This window comes from Hetaerina americana, unplaced genomic scaffold (genome assembly GCF_022747635.1).
Source record: "Hetaerina americana unplaced genomic scaffold, ioHetAmer1.1.p SCAF_1, whole genome shotgun sequence".
Taxonomy (NCBI): domain Eukaryota; kingdom Metazoa; phylum Arthropoda; class Insecta; order Odonata; family Calopterygidae; genus Hetaerina; species Hetaerina americana.
Genome location: NW_027286069.1, coordinates 111210169 through 111226925, shown reverse-complemented (window position 1 = coordinate 111226925; position 16757 = coordinate 111210169). Strand labels below are relative to the sequence as shown.

The following is a 16757-nucleotide window of genomic DNA, read 5'->3' as shown; positions in this document are numbered from 1 at the left end:
ACATGTTTGGTGTTCTTTAATCCTTTCTTTAAATTTCCGTCCTGTTTGTCCAATATACTTTGTGCTACAATCCGAGCACTTTAACTCATACACTCCACTCCTCTCGTTTTCGGGGACTTTGTCTTTAGTGTGAGAGATCAGGTTCTTAAGGCATGAACGACTGTAAAAGGCACATTTAATTTTTTCTTTAGGTAAACTTTTAATTACTTTTTGAGAAATAGTCCCAAGATATAGTATTCTCCGCCATTTGGCAGTGGGATCTTTTACATGTTCGGGGTTGTAAATGTGGCTTAAGGCTATTTTTGTAAGTTTATTCCGGTAAAGTTTATTTATTAGATCTTCTGAATACCCATTGTTTACTGCTAACGTTTTAATTACATTAAGTTCCTTATTTACATTGAATTTTGACATAGGGATAGCGGTCAAACGGTGGATCATTGCATGAAATGCCGAAAGCTTTTGGGTGAAGCAATGCCTTGAAGAGGAATTAATTAATTGGTCTGTATACATTTCTTTCCTAAAAATGGAATACTGTAACCCATCTTTGTCTTTAGAAATGGATAGGTCGAGGAAATTCAGGGAACCTTTTTCCTCTTTTTCACACGTGAATTGTACATTAGAATTGATAGAATTTAGATGTGCTAGAAACTGATCTAGTTGCCTATCAGAACCTGTCCACACACAGAAGACATCGTCTACATATCTTAACCAACAAAATACATTATTAATGAGAGGGTAGGCTGAGGAGAACAAAACTTTTTCAAAATTGTCCATATACATATCGGCCAGGAGTGGGGACAAGGGCGAGCCCATGGCTAAACCATTTAAATCCATTTATTATCAGTGACCAAAATCAAACCCATCTTTTTATTCTCTCCTTAGGGCTTCAGGAGTTTACGTGGTATTTATATAAAGAGTATTCACATGAAAACATTCGTTTCTGGCTTGCTGTGAGAGACTTAAGAAGAGCTGCTCAGTCCCAAGTGCAGGACAGGATGAAAAATATTTTTCAGTGAGTATAAATTAAATCTTAGTTGTCATAGGTCATAATTCAGTGAACATGAAATCATTGAACAGCAGCCATGAAACTATGAAAAATGTTTATAATGAAGCAGCAGTGTATCTCACTTACAATAGCCTTTTTGACAAGTATAAGTCCAGAGGTGCAATGTGGAGAAGTGCCCAATCAATGGCTATGAATCACCGATAATAATCAGTTCTAAATGGATAATGAAAGAGTTACCCTGTTTGGTTACAAAGGTATGCCTTTGTAACCAAACAGGGTAACTCTCTTATGACTTGCTGCTCTCTTATGGCTTGAATCATCTCTCTAGCAGAAAACAAGCTATTAGGGGGAATAATGCTGTCTTTTGCTCAAATCCCCTACGAAATCCCTCTGGGATTGAATCTCAGTTGTCTCTTGTTTTCAATTTTCATCGAGAAATCTTTCCATTTCATTAATCTAATGTAATTACTATTTGCAAGTGGATGATCTCAAAATTTATGATGACTGCCACCCATCAGCTATCTGGAATGCAATCCTGAAAGTAAATGAAGACATCTCTTATATCTTTGATTAGATAACCGATAATCATTAATTTAATATCTAACAGTGTGTTCCCATGTAAGCCTCACACAAAATATATTTTGTGTGATGATGATTGAACTATACAGTGACCCAGTCTACAAGATGCAGTGCATAAAACTTTTTCACAAAATGATGATGGGCTACTTTCAGGGTGCTAATTCTGTTATAAGGTACTTATTTTTGTAAACACAGGTCTGTGGATCCAATGATGGCTTACGCTTAACCCACATTGATTCCTAGAATCTCCAGGTCACTTTGCAGGTCAAAGTCTGATAGAGTGACAATGTTATATCAACTCAATTCTCCACAGGGAGTTCCTAGTGCCAGGTGCACCATGTGAAATCAACATTGATGGCCAAACAATGGAGCGTGTTCAGGCGTGCTTGGGGCACTTCTCTAAGGAGGAGAAAGCCATGGAGGCCGAGGAAGATGCCTCCCCATCAGAAGCCAGCTCTGTAAGTAGCAGTCAGGGGTCCTAGTGACAAGCATTCATTTGGTGCTTTGTTCTCACAGTTTCTTAAATGCAGTGCTATGCTGGAACTTAGAAACTAAGTGCAGTAAACTGTTGACTATCCATGTGCTGCGGATTATCTGTTTTGCAGATTATACATGCCGCCCTCTCTCTCTTCCCAGTGTCTCACAATTTTAATAACAATGTAATTGTAAAGACAATTATATGCTTTAAAACTGTAACATGCTTTTTCAAAATTACAAGGTTGAAATAATGGGGCTTTCTTTCTTAAAAGGTTTTAATTTCACGAAATCAAAATGTTGACAATAGTGTGTAATGTTTTAATTTTAAAAAATTTGAGTTATTCCTACTTTCCCATCACCATTTCTCACCCATTCATTTTAGCCCTGAGAATTTCTAATCCTCCTTTAAGGTGAAATCAACAGTTTTACTCCATGCAACAAATACACCATTAACTACCTACACCGTATTATTTTAATTGGTATATCATATGACAAGCATGAATCTGCATCAACGATACTTTTTATAATTTGTTTTTCCTGGCCCTCTGATTGGTTTTAACTTTCTGAGGAATAGATGTTCTGCTATATTCAATTGATCTAATTGTTCTTTGTTCTCGTGAGACTACAATATAATTCCACTCAATCATAAAATGAAGAAAAATGGAAAAAATTGCACTTTCCATTGCTGAAAAGCTCTCTCAATTATTCTTAAGGAACAAAAGAGAAGAATTTTTGTGCATATCTATTTATATCTTGACCATATTTTCCACATATGTTTTGGTTATCGGTATTTTTGGATTATCTCTGCTCCATCATGCATCCATTAGTGCTCAGATAATCGAGAGTTTATTGTAGTTAAATATTATGAAAGAATTCGTGTAAAACTATTGATGAAATTGAATTGAATATCTTTGTGCAATTTCTTTATTGGTCTCTGTAAGTTTAGTAAGGACAATAAATATCAATACATACTCTTAATAGTAAAATCCACACCACACATCCACGGCCTTGTGGGTGTACTCTGTAGCCATGGCATAGATCTATTTCATGCCATCATAAATGAAGGAATTTGGACTAAATTTCATGCAATGTTGTTGTTGGTGAAATAATTTTAGTGTAGGATTAGAATGAGTGTCTTTGGAAGTCGTTTGCACTATGCCAGGCTAAAATTGATAATGTTTGACATGGAATAAAACATTGTGGAATGTGACATATTTATGCAGATAAATGTGGACTTACAATTTGTCATTCTTTTGTCAACAGCAAGTTTCTCGTTACTCGGCGGCCATTGGAGGCCTCTCCCCTCGTTTTGCCTTTGACGCAGCCGCAGATCATGTGTATGCACTGCTCCTTCAAAAAGACTGCTACCCACGCTTCATCCGATCCCCTCACTACAAGGCTCTCCTCGCCAACGGCATCCAGCCATCCACAAAAAAGAGGTGATAGCTTGGAATCAGTCCTTGTGGCATTTAATCTTCTTATGGTAACCAATCCAAGATCCTTCCCATTTCCTTAAAGGGGAGTAATTTATGTCAATCTGGAAACATTTTTATAAAGATTTGCCAAATCACTAGGGGTTAAGTGAAGGGTGGTGAACCCTATCAACGGTCCAACGGACCCAGTGCAAAATTATAAAATGCAATAAAAGGACTAGTTTATTGCTTTTTAAATTTTTGCACATAATTATATCGAGAATTATAGACCTTGTATCTTTTGCCATAGATGAGTGTCATTTTTGTAAATGTTTTTTATTTCAACTGAAATTTATCATTAGATAGCAAGAGAGAGGAAATGTCAATTTGAATAATTTTGAATGAAAATTATGAAATGCTGAATGTTTCTGCATCTACAGTTTTATTGATGTTGGTGTTGAATTTTTAATTAATTTTTAGAAGAAAAAAGGAGTGAATGCGTGCATATTTATGTAAATGGTGAAGAAATACAAAGTGCAAGTTGAGGATGAAAAGTATTTCTCCGCATCATGGAAGATGTACAGGTGTGTGAAGGAGCTGTCTCTTCTCGAAGACGGCCCTTACTTGCCACTCACTCCAGTTTTTCCTTGCTTTCCCTGGCCAAGAGTTTGCCAAGCAGCAATATTGTGTTTGTATGAGGGTGATTTGAAAAGTAAGGTCTCCTATTATTTTTCTTGAAAAATCAAATTTATTCTCAACTTTGCGTACACCGTTGGAAAGGTTGAGCATTTAGCTATTTTTCTACATAGTCGCCTTGACGATCAATCACTTTTTGCATCCTCGTAAGCAGCTTTTTAATACTGGCATCATAACTTCCTCCCGCCTCATCACGAAGCCAACTGACGACTGCTTCTTGCACTTCCTGGTCTGACTTGAATTTCTGCCCTCCAAGGTGTTTTTGAGAGCAGGAAACAAGTGGTAGTCTCTGGGAGCAACGCCCGGGCTGTAAGGAGGGTGGTCGATGATATCCCAGCCGAATTCATTGAGTAGGTTGGTGGTTAGATGTGACATATGTGGACGTGCATTGTCATGATGCAAACACACTCCTTTGGTGAGACACCTTGTTGTAACCGAGGACCTCCGACACAATATTCTGCATGGAGAAGTAGCCACTCTCTTCATTAAAGCCTTCCTTTATCTCATGAAGGGTAATTCTCTGGTTATTGCGCACCATCTCGTCAATTGCAGCCACCGTTGATTCCGGCAAACTGAGTGCCTCGACCACTGCTCATCGTGGACGTTTTCCTGGCCATCAAAAAACTCCCTGCACCACTTCCGCATGTTTCTCATGTCCATACACTTCTCACCGTACACTTCCACTAAATGGCGATGTATTTATATTGGAGAAGCAGTCGTCAGTTGGCTTCGCAACGAGGTGGGGGAAGATATGACGCCGGTATTATAAAGCTGCTTACAAGGATGCAAAAAGTGATTGATCGTCTAGGCGACTATGTAGAAAAATAGCTAAATGCTTGACCTTTCCAATGATGTACACAAAGTCGAGAATAAATAGGAGACCTTACTTTTCGAATCACCCTGGTATATGTTTTTGTGTGTGGGGTTTAGGGAGTAGGGAACCAAGGAGAAGCAGATGACCAAGCAAACAAAGGACAAGAGAGGTAGAGCAGTTTTTAAGTATGTTCTGGGGCCTTACTTCATTTTTATACAAGAATACATCCCATTTTATAATGTCATCGTGATGCCCAAGAGTTATTTGCTTCAGATGCCTTTGGGTTTAGGTAAAACTCTTTGGATAATAATTTACATATCTAATACTTTGGGATTCAGGCCTTTCCATGGCTCTTTAAGTTTAAGGTGTTAACGTCAGTTTTTTCTGTGAGTATGGCTCTGAGATTGGAGTTGTTAGTAAAAGGGGAGCAATCCAGAGTAGGATTGTGCTCAGATGTGCCCAACCAATGGGTGAAAAATCCATGGTAATAGATAGGTAGTCTTTATGTAGATGAATATGAGACCAAATGGTCCCTTATTCCGTTTAACCCATATTATGGGCATGGGAGCTCAAAGAAAGCATCAGATGATGAAAGGAGAGCATGGCCATTGATGGGTGCATTAACTGATGTACCACACTCATAAAAACTCATAATGATGGTGATCTCTTAAAAAGGTATTCCGCACTACTTCACATGAGCTGCTTATTGAAGATGAGAAACGATGCCTAAGAAAGGAAAGGTGAGGAGGTCATGAGAAGGCGGTAACTGTGTGAGGCTCAATATGCCATGAAAAAATCTAAGAGATGGGGTACATAGTGGAAAATGCTTGCAGGGCATGGTATGACTTCTGAAGCACTCACTTGTTCCAAGACGGAGGAGTCATGGAGTGGCAGTGTGGATGTAGTGAGTCAGAGCAGGGGGTCACGAATTAGAATCACAGTTGTAAGCAATCCAATGTCAGAATATAGGCCGTATTTTGTTAACAGCACATCATTGCATGGTGGTGCCCCTGAAATCCTTCCATCTGCAGCATATAGGATGGATGACAATGGAATGGGTGTTCGTCTTAATGGAGATATGCATGACCTGCACCCTAAATGCTGTCATGAGCTCTGAAGGCTAACTAAGACATGCTGAAGTTTGCAATTGAATGATGAGCATCCAGCCACACGACCCATAGATGTGCCACAGGGAGCTGGGAATCTCATCGACCCTTGATTTCCCAGCGCTTAGCATTTTTAGCAAGAGAGAGTTGTGAAGATATTAAAATGAATTTTTTATTGTTCTAATTACTTTTTATAATATTTCATGTGTTCTTTGCACATCTGAAAATGGAGACTTCCATGACTTCTTTAATCTCTGATGCATTACACATTATTGGGATAAGCTGCAACTATTTAAAAAATATGCATTGTTTTGCTGCTCTTGCACTGGGAACCTTATCAGGTGACTAATCAGGACTGTCTCCTTCTGATGCTCCAAGTTAGAGGAACCAAACATCTAAGGGTTAAAAAAGTTACGGTTTATCCTTATAGTTTGTTCTGATTTGAAGTTAATATTTCTATTGCTGTGTAAAACTCTGTGTTGACCTTTTCATACATTTTTTGTTTTCATATAGTGTTATAAATTTGAAAAGAGAGAAGGAAGAAATGTATATTGTCGTAGATTCATTACTGACTTCTTGAGTGTGAAAGGAGGGATAGTGACATGTGTACATGTTTTATTGAAAGCAGTCTCCATTTACGGTCTGCAAACGTTTTAATCATTTAACATTACTTGAAAATTTGTTTTATAAATCTTGCACTTTCTTGTTGAGTTGAACAATTATGTTTTTAATTCATTCTGCATACCGATTATGTTTGAATCATTATGCATATTTTAATGTATTTAATGTTTTATGTAATTTGGTTAACATGACTCCCCAATCATTTCTTATGTTATTATTTGTCATTTTTCCAGCTGATATTGATTTTTATTTTATTTATTTTGGCATCACATTCTTATTATTTCCACTTTTTCTTTGGATCATTTTACAGGGACACCCCTCAAAGTTTACCTCTCTGTTCTTGGCTGTGGATGAGATAACCAGCACATCTAAAGATCTACATCTGCAGTTGAAATTCTCATGTCTTGAATGAAAATCGGTGTCCTGCCTGCTCTAAAGTGAGATAGATGGTTCCATTGAAAATGATTCTTCAACCAAACAGTAATCACCAAATTGACTGCCCCAAAGGGTTGGAGAAAATCTTCCCATTAAATTTTAGCCTGTGATTAACCATTGAGTAGCTCCAGAGGAATATGTATGATTGAGAAATTCAAGTGAGAGAAAAGGTTGCTTGGAATAGGTGCTCAATGGTATGACCACAGATGTAACCATTTCATGTTCAATGAAATGTGATGATGGGATATGGAATGGAATCTTTGCCCCAGTAGTTTTAAGCATAGGGTTGAAAATTTTACAACAAATGGCTATGGAAGCAGAAATTAAACACTTTGTGGTTCTCCAAATGCATTTTTGCCTTTGCTGATCACAAATAGTTCTAACTTGTTTGCATCAATCTAATTATACATTACAACAAATGCCACTTGTGATGCCACTCAGTGTATTCCTATCACTGTATTGTATTCAAGTATTAGGTTTAATGGTCAGCCATTCATGATAGAAATCCATTGGATGAGTCTGATAGGCTTGCACACCTCTAATGGAGAAGCTGTTCTTAAAAGGGGAATCAATAATGTAAGGCACTCCAATAATCAGGCCAGGCTATTCCATATAGTTAGGGTATGAAAGCATTATTGTCTTCCTCCTTGTTGGGGCTAACTGAACCTACAATAAAATTAAATGCAACAGTGAAATATAATATTAAAATCAAAGAGCTTGTCAAATTAAAAAATAGTGACTGCACAGAACCAGTTGAGTCTGGAAACTTTTTAAGATAATTCCATTTCTCCAATACTGAAAGAATTTACCTGTAAACCAATTGGAATGCCTTAGTGAGTTCTCACCCTAATGCTGACCATAGTTGGTCTTTGACAGTGCACCACTAAACACTACAAAATATAGCAAATACAGATTGAATTACAAAAGGACACATTATGCCCTTGCACAGTAACATTGCCTGTGGGCAAAAGGCATGGGCAATAGGTAACTTGCCCCTTCACGATAGTTATCATAAACTTCTTGGTAGCTGCAACCAAAATATCCAGCTACACATCACAGAGGATTACCCTGGAGTAACTTTGTGAAAACTTCAGCTTAATAATGCCTATCAAGCGGCAAAAACATTTCCGTCCTACCATGAGATAATGCATTGATGTGACAAGGCTTGTTGATGAACTGCAGTTTCTTATCCCTCTTAATTTAGAACTGTGTACCAGACTTTCACTGGTTATGTCCCTTAATTAAAATCACTGAATAACTGCTGAGTAGTAGGTGTTGCCTTCATGAAGTCTCGTGAAAAACAGAGCGTATATCCTCCATGTTCAATCCAACTCGATGTTTGCTCCTCATCAAGAGTCACGTGCTTCCCAGCAAACTGCAAGCATCATCTTGTTTCATGGTGCTGGCTTCAGGCTTTGCTCACTCGGCCATGCATATGAGCTATTCCATTATTTCAGTTCTTGAATCCTGAGTTATGCACCCTTATCCTCCATTTGTGTCTGGCGGGTTGACCATGCATTGTGATTAGGCATTTTGGGGATCCAGTGAGGCTCCCTCTGTGGCACATCAAACTCCTCTTCTTTTCCTGAGCTATCCTTCCAGAGAATTTATAAACGCAAATCCCACGGAGCAACTGAAGAACAACTTTTATATCATACTTGATACTCCATGTGACACAAACTTGATGAAATTACGTTTCCAGACTAGAGGCAAGGCATCACACACTCACGCATCACATTTTGGTGACAGTTAATTTTTTTCCCGTTTCACATATGTTGTTGTATCGGTCTTAATTACATCTCCACTTAAAGAAACATTGTAATCTCTGGGAACTTACTCATTAAACCACTACAGTTCAGGAAAGAAATAAAAGAAACCAAATACTTGTATTATAATCATTATAAATAATAATATTGCTACTTCTCATCATCCCGAGACGTTGGGCCAATACCTTCATCAATCCCTTCACAATGAATCAATAGTGGCAAAAATATCACCCAATAATATTGCAGGAGATTTTATGGCCTTTCAAAAATAAGTTTTAGCTCTGAAAACCTCTTCTAAAAGCTTCATTTTATCATCACTGTTATGTTTGCTCTAGAAAATGTGCTTTTCATTCTTTAAGTGAGCCTGAAGTATTAAATTGTAATTAATTCTAGACTCAGGCCATATGAAGCCTGGTGATTTCCCCCCGTTAAATATGTATTGAATTTGAAACTTTCCACAGTCTACCATGACTTTCAGAGTAAACAAACTCCAGTTTTCCTGTTGAAATAAAACAATTTTTTATGTATTTAATGCTGATCATGTTGACCATGAATCATTCCTGGAGTTTCCCTCTCCTTGTCACTCATCATGTGGAAATTTGCTATGTGAGTTAGTCAATTTAGGGGCAGATGTTTTGTGTTAAGCGAGGTTCCTCTGTTTATGATTCAATTCTTTTTTCTAAACTTATTTTTACATTCCAAGGATGAAACACCTTATATGTAATTATGGCAGTGGAAACAACTGGCCCTTTCCATTTGGAAATAAAAGTTTCATATTATTATTACACAGAGAAATTAGGTATGTTCTTCATTCATCTTATAAGGATTTATGGTGAGTGAACCTTAAATACTGTTTCTTTACAATTTATATCCAGGTTTTTCAACTTTGGTGGTCCAAACAAGAAGAAAGTGTCATCTTCAGGAGCACCAGGCTCTGGTGCAATGGGAAAGAAGAAGGGGGGAGCTGATGATCGGAGTCTGTCTGGTTCCATCCATGACCTCGCCACAAATGCTGTCCGCCCTCCCCTGAGCCAACAGAGAGTGACACCTGGTGCAGAGCAAGTGCCATGGTGAGTGCTCAGAATGTAATGTGAGCTTTGATTATTTCAAGTGTAAAATCATTCTGGTGCATTGATAAGTCAGTCTGCTAATTGTGAGGCTTTGCGTGTTGTAAAGTATTTCCAATCAGCTAGCTATCTCTACCATTTCTGGAATAGATGAAAATTGTTTTCTGCCTGATTGGATTTCATGGGGGATTTTTTTGTCCAGTTTTTGTAGGAGACTGACTTTGTGCAGCTGAACGGCATGTTTCTTATCATACATGTTTTCCATTCTTCTTTAAAATGTCTAACTGTAATATGGTGTATACTTGCTCTTCACATTAAGTTCATAAACTCTAAATCTGGCAATGAATCTGAAATGGGCGATGCTTCTAAAATTAATTATTAAATCTCAATCTCTACTTATTTATTCTATAATATTATTCACAATAACGGAGTCCATCAGATTCTTACTAAAGATCAACTGGATTTTACTAGCCCCAAAATAAAAACAATCATTAAATAAATTCCATAATTTGCCATTAAGTGATAGGAGGCTGTTATGCATGTGTACTATTGCAATTTAGATAATGGTCGAGGGGTATTTACTAATTTCTGGTTGAAACTCATAGATATAGTGTTTCAACAAGAAACACATGGTAGCAACAGTTCCAGCTTTTGTTTTGCATTGGTTCAATAGTTTCCTAGATGCTTAGCTCAAAATATGTAGTGAAAGCGTACATGTGAGAATTTTCTTGTATCCTTTGCAATAGGAATGAAGTATTGGCAAATGGGGTGAATAATATTGAGAAGGGGTACTATGGGGTGCTTCCCAAAATTTTGAAGAATTTTCTTGTAAAAAAGCAGAAAACTTATCTTAGATCATTGGAATGTTGTGTTTTGCCAGGAATTCTTTACCAATGAGTAAGGTTTGTGTGAGTGTGTTGTCAATAAAAAACCCCAGTCTTTGTCCTTCCACAACTCAGGCTGTTTTAACCCAACACTTTTGCTGTTTTTTACATAGCAGTAAGAATTACGGTTGACAGTCTGGCCAGGAGGAACAGACACTGTTTGTATGATTCCGCAAGTGTCCAAAAAAGTCATTAGCATCGACTTGATGTTGCTGTGAATAGTGCAGGCTTTTTTCAGCCTATCTTTGTTTCTGGGGCATAACCATAAACCCTTGAGTCAATGAATGCAATGACTCTGGAAAGTAATTGTTTATCATCTTGAACTGTGTACATATAGCACCTCAATGCACACCTGAATCCAGAGGTCCCTCTTTAGAGTTGTAGTGACAAACTTAACTGTCTCATACATCTCATGTGCAGCTAATTGGCTAGAATTTGTTGGCATATTCCGTATAACAGTCAAAGTCTTTTGCCTACATCATGGATTTTCTGCCATCTTTCTTCATTGCATATGATTTATATGGCGAATTCCATGAAGTATTGGTACTCTTCATTTACAGTGAAACCTCACATAATGAGCATAATTCCTTTCTAGAATCTTTCTTGTATTACAAAAAACACTCGTTTATTAGAACAATTTTTTTCTAATGAATTAATGCATAAAATGATAATATGGATAATATGTTCCATGCTTAAAAAATAAATCATGTACAAGGTTTATTCAAAGAAAATTGAATGAAAATTGTTTAGGGCCGAGAATCATCTTCATCGTTCCCTCCATCATGGAATGAACCAACATGGAATGCAAGTTCGATTTGTTGAGAGCAAAAAAGAATCAAATAATTATTGTGTTATTCATGATATAGTCCTAATTCTTTTTCACTAGAAAGCTGCCTAGAGACATTTGTTTTTGCCAATTCTTCAACATTTTGTTCACAAAAAACTTAAAAACAAAGACCAGTCTCGTAACAATTGAAAACCTGTTGTGGCAAGTGACCCTAGGAAACTTCTAGTTCCTTGAAGTCACTGATGAAGTTCTTTGCTGCCCTTTAGAGTCAGAGCTAACTTTTTCACCATTACTGTCAATGCTGTGGATGACAGTTCTTCCCTTACACTTCTTGAACCACACACGGCTTCCCTTAAATACTTCTTCGGTCGTTAATGATCCTGTCATCTGCTTAATAAGGTTGGCAAAAATTACTTTTGCCTTCTGATAAATGATATTCTCGTTAATAGTGTCTCATTGCTCTTGCATTTTGATTATCCATATGAAAAGCTATCTTACGATGTTTTTAAGAATTCGTAATTGTTGTGCTGGTATTCTTATCTCTCTCTCTTTGAAGCATTTATCTTCTTAATATTTTCCCTGTCCTTGAAGATGGTGCAAATTGCTGATGCCGACTGATTATATGTGTATACTAAATCAGTCATGCTCATGGCAGGCCTTGTTTTTACTTTTCATTTCTACCATTATTTTTATTCTCTTAAGGCTGTCTTCTTGCTGCTTTTTCTAAGGGAACATTTCAAACTTGTGCACAAAATAAATGAACTTTGGACAAAAAGTCACAAATAATGTGGATGAACACGAGGTTGATAAAATGTTAGCGACACTAAGATGCTAGCAAAAGGAGTGTTAACACAAACTGACGTAGCAGGGGCGCAATAAATCTGGGAATACCCATCTCCTCGTCACTCATTATGCATAAAGTCGCTCATTGAGTAATTTTTGGGCACATTACTTTTGCTTATTATGTGAATTACTCACTATTCAAGGTGCTTGTTAAGTAAGATATTTCCCTATACATAAGAGGTACTTATTTACAAAATGTGCTCAAAAATCAGCCTGTATCTTAAAGGCTGAGGGTATATGGGTATTACTTAGTCCTATAAGTCGTAGGCTGATTGGCTGAAAAAATACTCACTACTACTTAGTATTTTTCCTATTAAAGGCATAGAAAATGGTTGCATTTTTTTATTACAAATTTTGATAATATTACTACATTGAGCCAGTAGTAAGCAACAGACTTTAAATATTTCCTCGAAAGTATTTCCAGGAAATATTCCCAAATAAATCGTAATAATGTATGCAATGCATTATATATTGCATATAATGTATGCACATTTAGTTACACCTCATGTGTGGTGCTGCTGCAAAACTTATACTCTAAAGGGCTAATGGGGATTTTGCCCCTGTGCTCAAACATTGTATCTCTCACAGTGAGCTCAGAGCATACAGACACTGATCCAGAAGTTTAAGCAGTATGATAGTGTTGTCAACCCAAAGAAGATGGTTGCTGAAAATAAATTTGATATTATCAAAATAATAACAGAAACTAAGCATTGCATGAAAGCTAAAATGTTTATTAGGCCAACATATTCTGGTAATGTTTACCTGATCTGGTTCTTATAGTGTATGAAATACTGATGCTCTTTCTGAATGGTGAATAAATGGATATTATTTCGACACGTGAGCATTTTGAGAGCTATATACATGACTTATGTGATGAAATTAATGACCAGGAGCACATAAACATTCATATTATGTGTGATAAATGACTGATAGAAGCACTATTCCACTGGATAAAATTTATTGTACAACCAGGTTTTGATGTATTACTCATCATCAGATTGCTGATAATGATGTAATACATTGAAATCCGGCTGTGAAATAAATTTTATCCAGTGGAATAGTTCTACTATCAGTTATTCATTGTGTTCGATTCCCACTGCATCACCCATGAAACTACTCAATATACTATGTGTACATAGGAAAAATGGAAGATGTGTGCCAACAAAATATTTTTACTTAATACTTTTTAAAGAGTTTATGCCATCATATCAAGACCTAATTGATACTCCAAAGGGATTCCTTTCAACAAAGGCCAACATTTCTCTTCTCTGAAAAATTAAAGACCAAAAAACATTGATTATATGACTATTCCTGCTCAACTAATTCTTGAACTTTCAGTTGGAATCGATTCTATGTCTCTATTAAGAACTGCTCTATTTTAAAATGTTTGTGTTAACGTGATTGAAAAAATATTGGTTTTGTGGCTTGCCTCTGCTGGGCCGCAGCAGTGTGGGGGACTTATGACCAGACTTCTAATTGGGGCCCAAGAGCCACAGACTGAGCTATCTAATCATTCTAGAGCCATAGAGGGAGATAAAATGGGAATGACAAGATCATCTACAGTGACTCCTTTTTCTCATAAAATGGACCAAAATGTTTGAAACCATCAGTTATGATCACAACAAGTTATGATAAAATGACAAAATTTTCTGAAGAAAGTTAGCGTTAAAAGAGTCAAACTTTCAGATTGAAACGTCAGATGACACCTGAAGCACACTTAATGTTGTCAAGGCTTAAAATATAAATAGTCCCCCTTGTATAAAGGTGAAGGTACAATAATATTTCATCCACACATTTCGATCCATCTTTAGTTAGGTTGATGCCACTCTTTGACCTGCTGGTTCAAGCGATGCTTTACGATGTTGAAACGGTGAGAGTCGACGATGCTGTCATTCCATTTGAGAAATATTGCTTCCACTTCCTTGACTTCCCGCAATTCAACACATCCGGTATTATTTCTTGAACTAATTCAGTTTCCATGAGTGAAAAATTGGTCACGACCAATTTTTTAAAAATATACCTTTAAAAACATTGCTTAGATATTTTTCCGGTTACAACCTGCTGAAAGAACATTAAAAGACATGTGACTTTGTTATCCAAAATGCTTGCTTGCTTCTTCCAATTGAAGTAGTGGACCAACCTGTGTCATGTGTGTCGGGTTGTTGGTGTAATGGTATGAGTTTGTCCTGTAAGTCGCAAGCTGATGCGCTTGGCAACAGGAAAAATGTCATCTTTATTACTTATTTTGATAATATCACTGTTTTGTGTCAGTAGTAAACAACAGAGTTGTAATATTTTGTTGAAAATATTCCCTAAAAATTCCTAAATAAATTGTGAATGTGTGTACATTAGAGCCTTTGATTACATCTCACATGTGGTGGTACTGCCAAAGTTAATAAGTTTTAGGCTAATGGGGATATCACCCTTTTGCTAATACATGTATGAGTATACAATGTACCTGGAAAATCTCATAGTTTACAGGCATTGAACCTTAAGTAGTCAGAGAGTTTCATAAATGCATAGGATGTGGTTGCTTATGATACAGAGTTCAATGATATGAAAATGCTAGCAGAAAGTAAACATTGCATAAAAAGGTAAAATGATAATAATCTGATGGGATATTAAGAGAGAAAATTGTTATATAGTAATGAATTAAAGCTTGGATTCATGAATTACACTTCAGAACAAAAAAACAGGGCAGTGGAAAGGTATTCTGGCCCACCTCAGACTGAGAAGATGATATGAAAATGGAGGAAGTAGAAAATTCATTGAGTGAATGCAGATAGGAGTTAAAAAACTTTATATTAATGTGCTCCTGAATGGCCAAAGGTGAGGAGTAATAGACTTATACTTACTCCCATTTCAACTTCTTTGGAAAAAATGTTTACATATTCTCTGCTTGAATTTGGACACCATTTTATTTCTTCATATATCCCATACAACCTTTCAGGAACGTTATGCTATGACATGCAAAAGCCCATCAATTGTACCAATATGCGCGCATGACCACTGTGCAATAACCATTTCCAATCTTCCAACACTCCCACTGTGGATATTTGCCTCACGCCTCTCTCCTCTGTGCCACCACAGGGACTCTGGTGTCGGTGGGAAGGACAGCGATGTGTGCCCATGGGATGTGGCGCCCTCACCCAAGGAGCTGCAGGCACCTGAGGAGCCGGGAGGGGAGGCGATGGAGGAAGGCGAGGAGGGAGATGGGGTGATGGCACCCCCACCACCTCCCGGAAGGGAGGGGGAGTGGGTTGTAGGGGAGGAGGGAGAGGGGCAAATAGAGAAGGGGAAAGGGGAAGCAGCAGAAGAGGGGGGACAGAAAGGGGGTGGGAGAGGGGAGAAGGAAAAGGGGGAGCAGGATAGGAGTGGGAGAGGGGAGGAGGAAAAGGGGGAGCAGGAGAGGAGTGGGAGAGGGAAGGAGGAGGGAGAGAGAGGGCAGGAGATGGGTGAGAGAGGTGAGGAGGGAGGAGAGGGACGGCAGGAGGGGGGTGAGGGGGGGCAGGAGGGAGGAGGGATAGGGGCTGATGGAGGAGAGATAAGGGCAGAGGAAGAGGGGGGTGGGAGGGAGGGGGTGGAGGAGGGAAAGGGGGGGCAGGGGTTAGAGGTCTGCAGTGGTGGCAACAAGGAGGCTATGGAGCTGCCACCCAGAAAGGAGGTAAGGAGTAAACACATAAAGTTGGTTTGATTTTTACTATTGCCAACTAATCAGTAGGAGGAATTGATTTCAACACATTAAAACCCTATATTTTACCTATCAGAAGTTATGTTTTCCAGCAATTTATTATATTTTAAATCCTGTCCCATACAATTTCCAACTCATGTGGAATCCCATACAGGATTTCATTTTCAGTTTCATATGTTTGTATACACACATACACGCACCCTCATGCACCCATGCACGTGTGAGGGTGCGTGCATGTGTGTGAATTTCTTTTATTGCACATTTCTGTGCCTTTTGGTGTATATTATTCACATCCACGAGACTTGCACACAAGTTTTGTGTGTGTGTGTGTGTATTATTATTATTATTAGGTAATCTACCGGTTAAGGTAGGTTTTTGGATGGACACAGCTACTAAATAAATATTTTGTGATTCCTAACAAAATACAAAATCCAGTATCCTACTCTACATCAGGTCCCTCTTCATCTCTGAGTACTTTCTTCCTCCCTTCATCCCGTCCAACATCCCAATCCTGTTCCTTCCCTTCTTCGTTTACCTAACATTCTCCCCTCTATTACAGTCTTCAACATCCCA

At 37.8% G+C, this 16757-nt stretch overlaps 1 protein-coding gene across 1 annotated transcript in view; it reads left to right on the top strand.

The window, feature by feature from the left end:
* Window positions 1–16757, top strand: part of LOC139695530 (regulator of G-protein signaling 7) — a 68400-nt gene that overhangs the window by 39368 nt on the left and 12275 nt on the right. Inside the window, exons 12-16 of the mRNA XM_071594379.1 lie at window positions 883–1012; window positions 1899–2043; window positions 3326–3501; window positions 9788–9982; window positions 15584–15748. Of these exons, the coding sequence (XP_071450480.1) occupies window positions 883–1012; window positions 1899–2043; window positions 3326–3501; window positions 9788–9982; window positions 15584–15748 (811 nt within the window). The remainder of the gene's footprint in view (window positions 1–882; window positions 1013–1898; window positions 2044–3325; window positions 3502–9787; window positions 9983–15583; window positions 15749–16757) is intronic.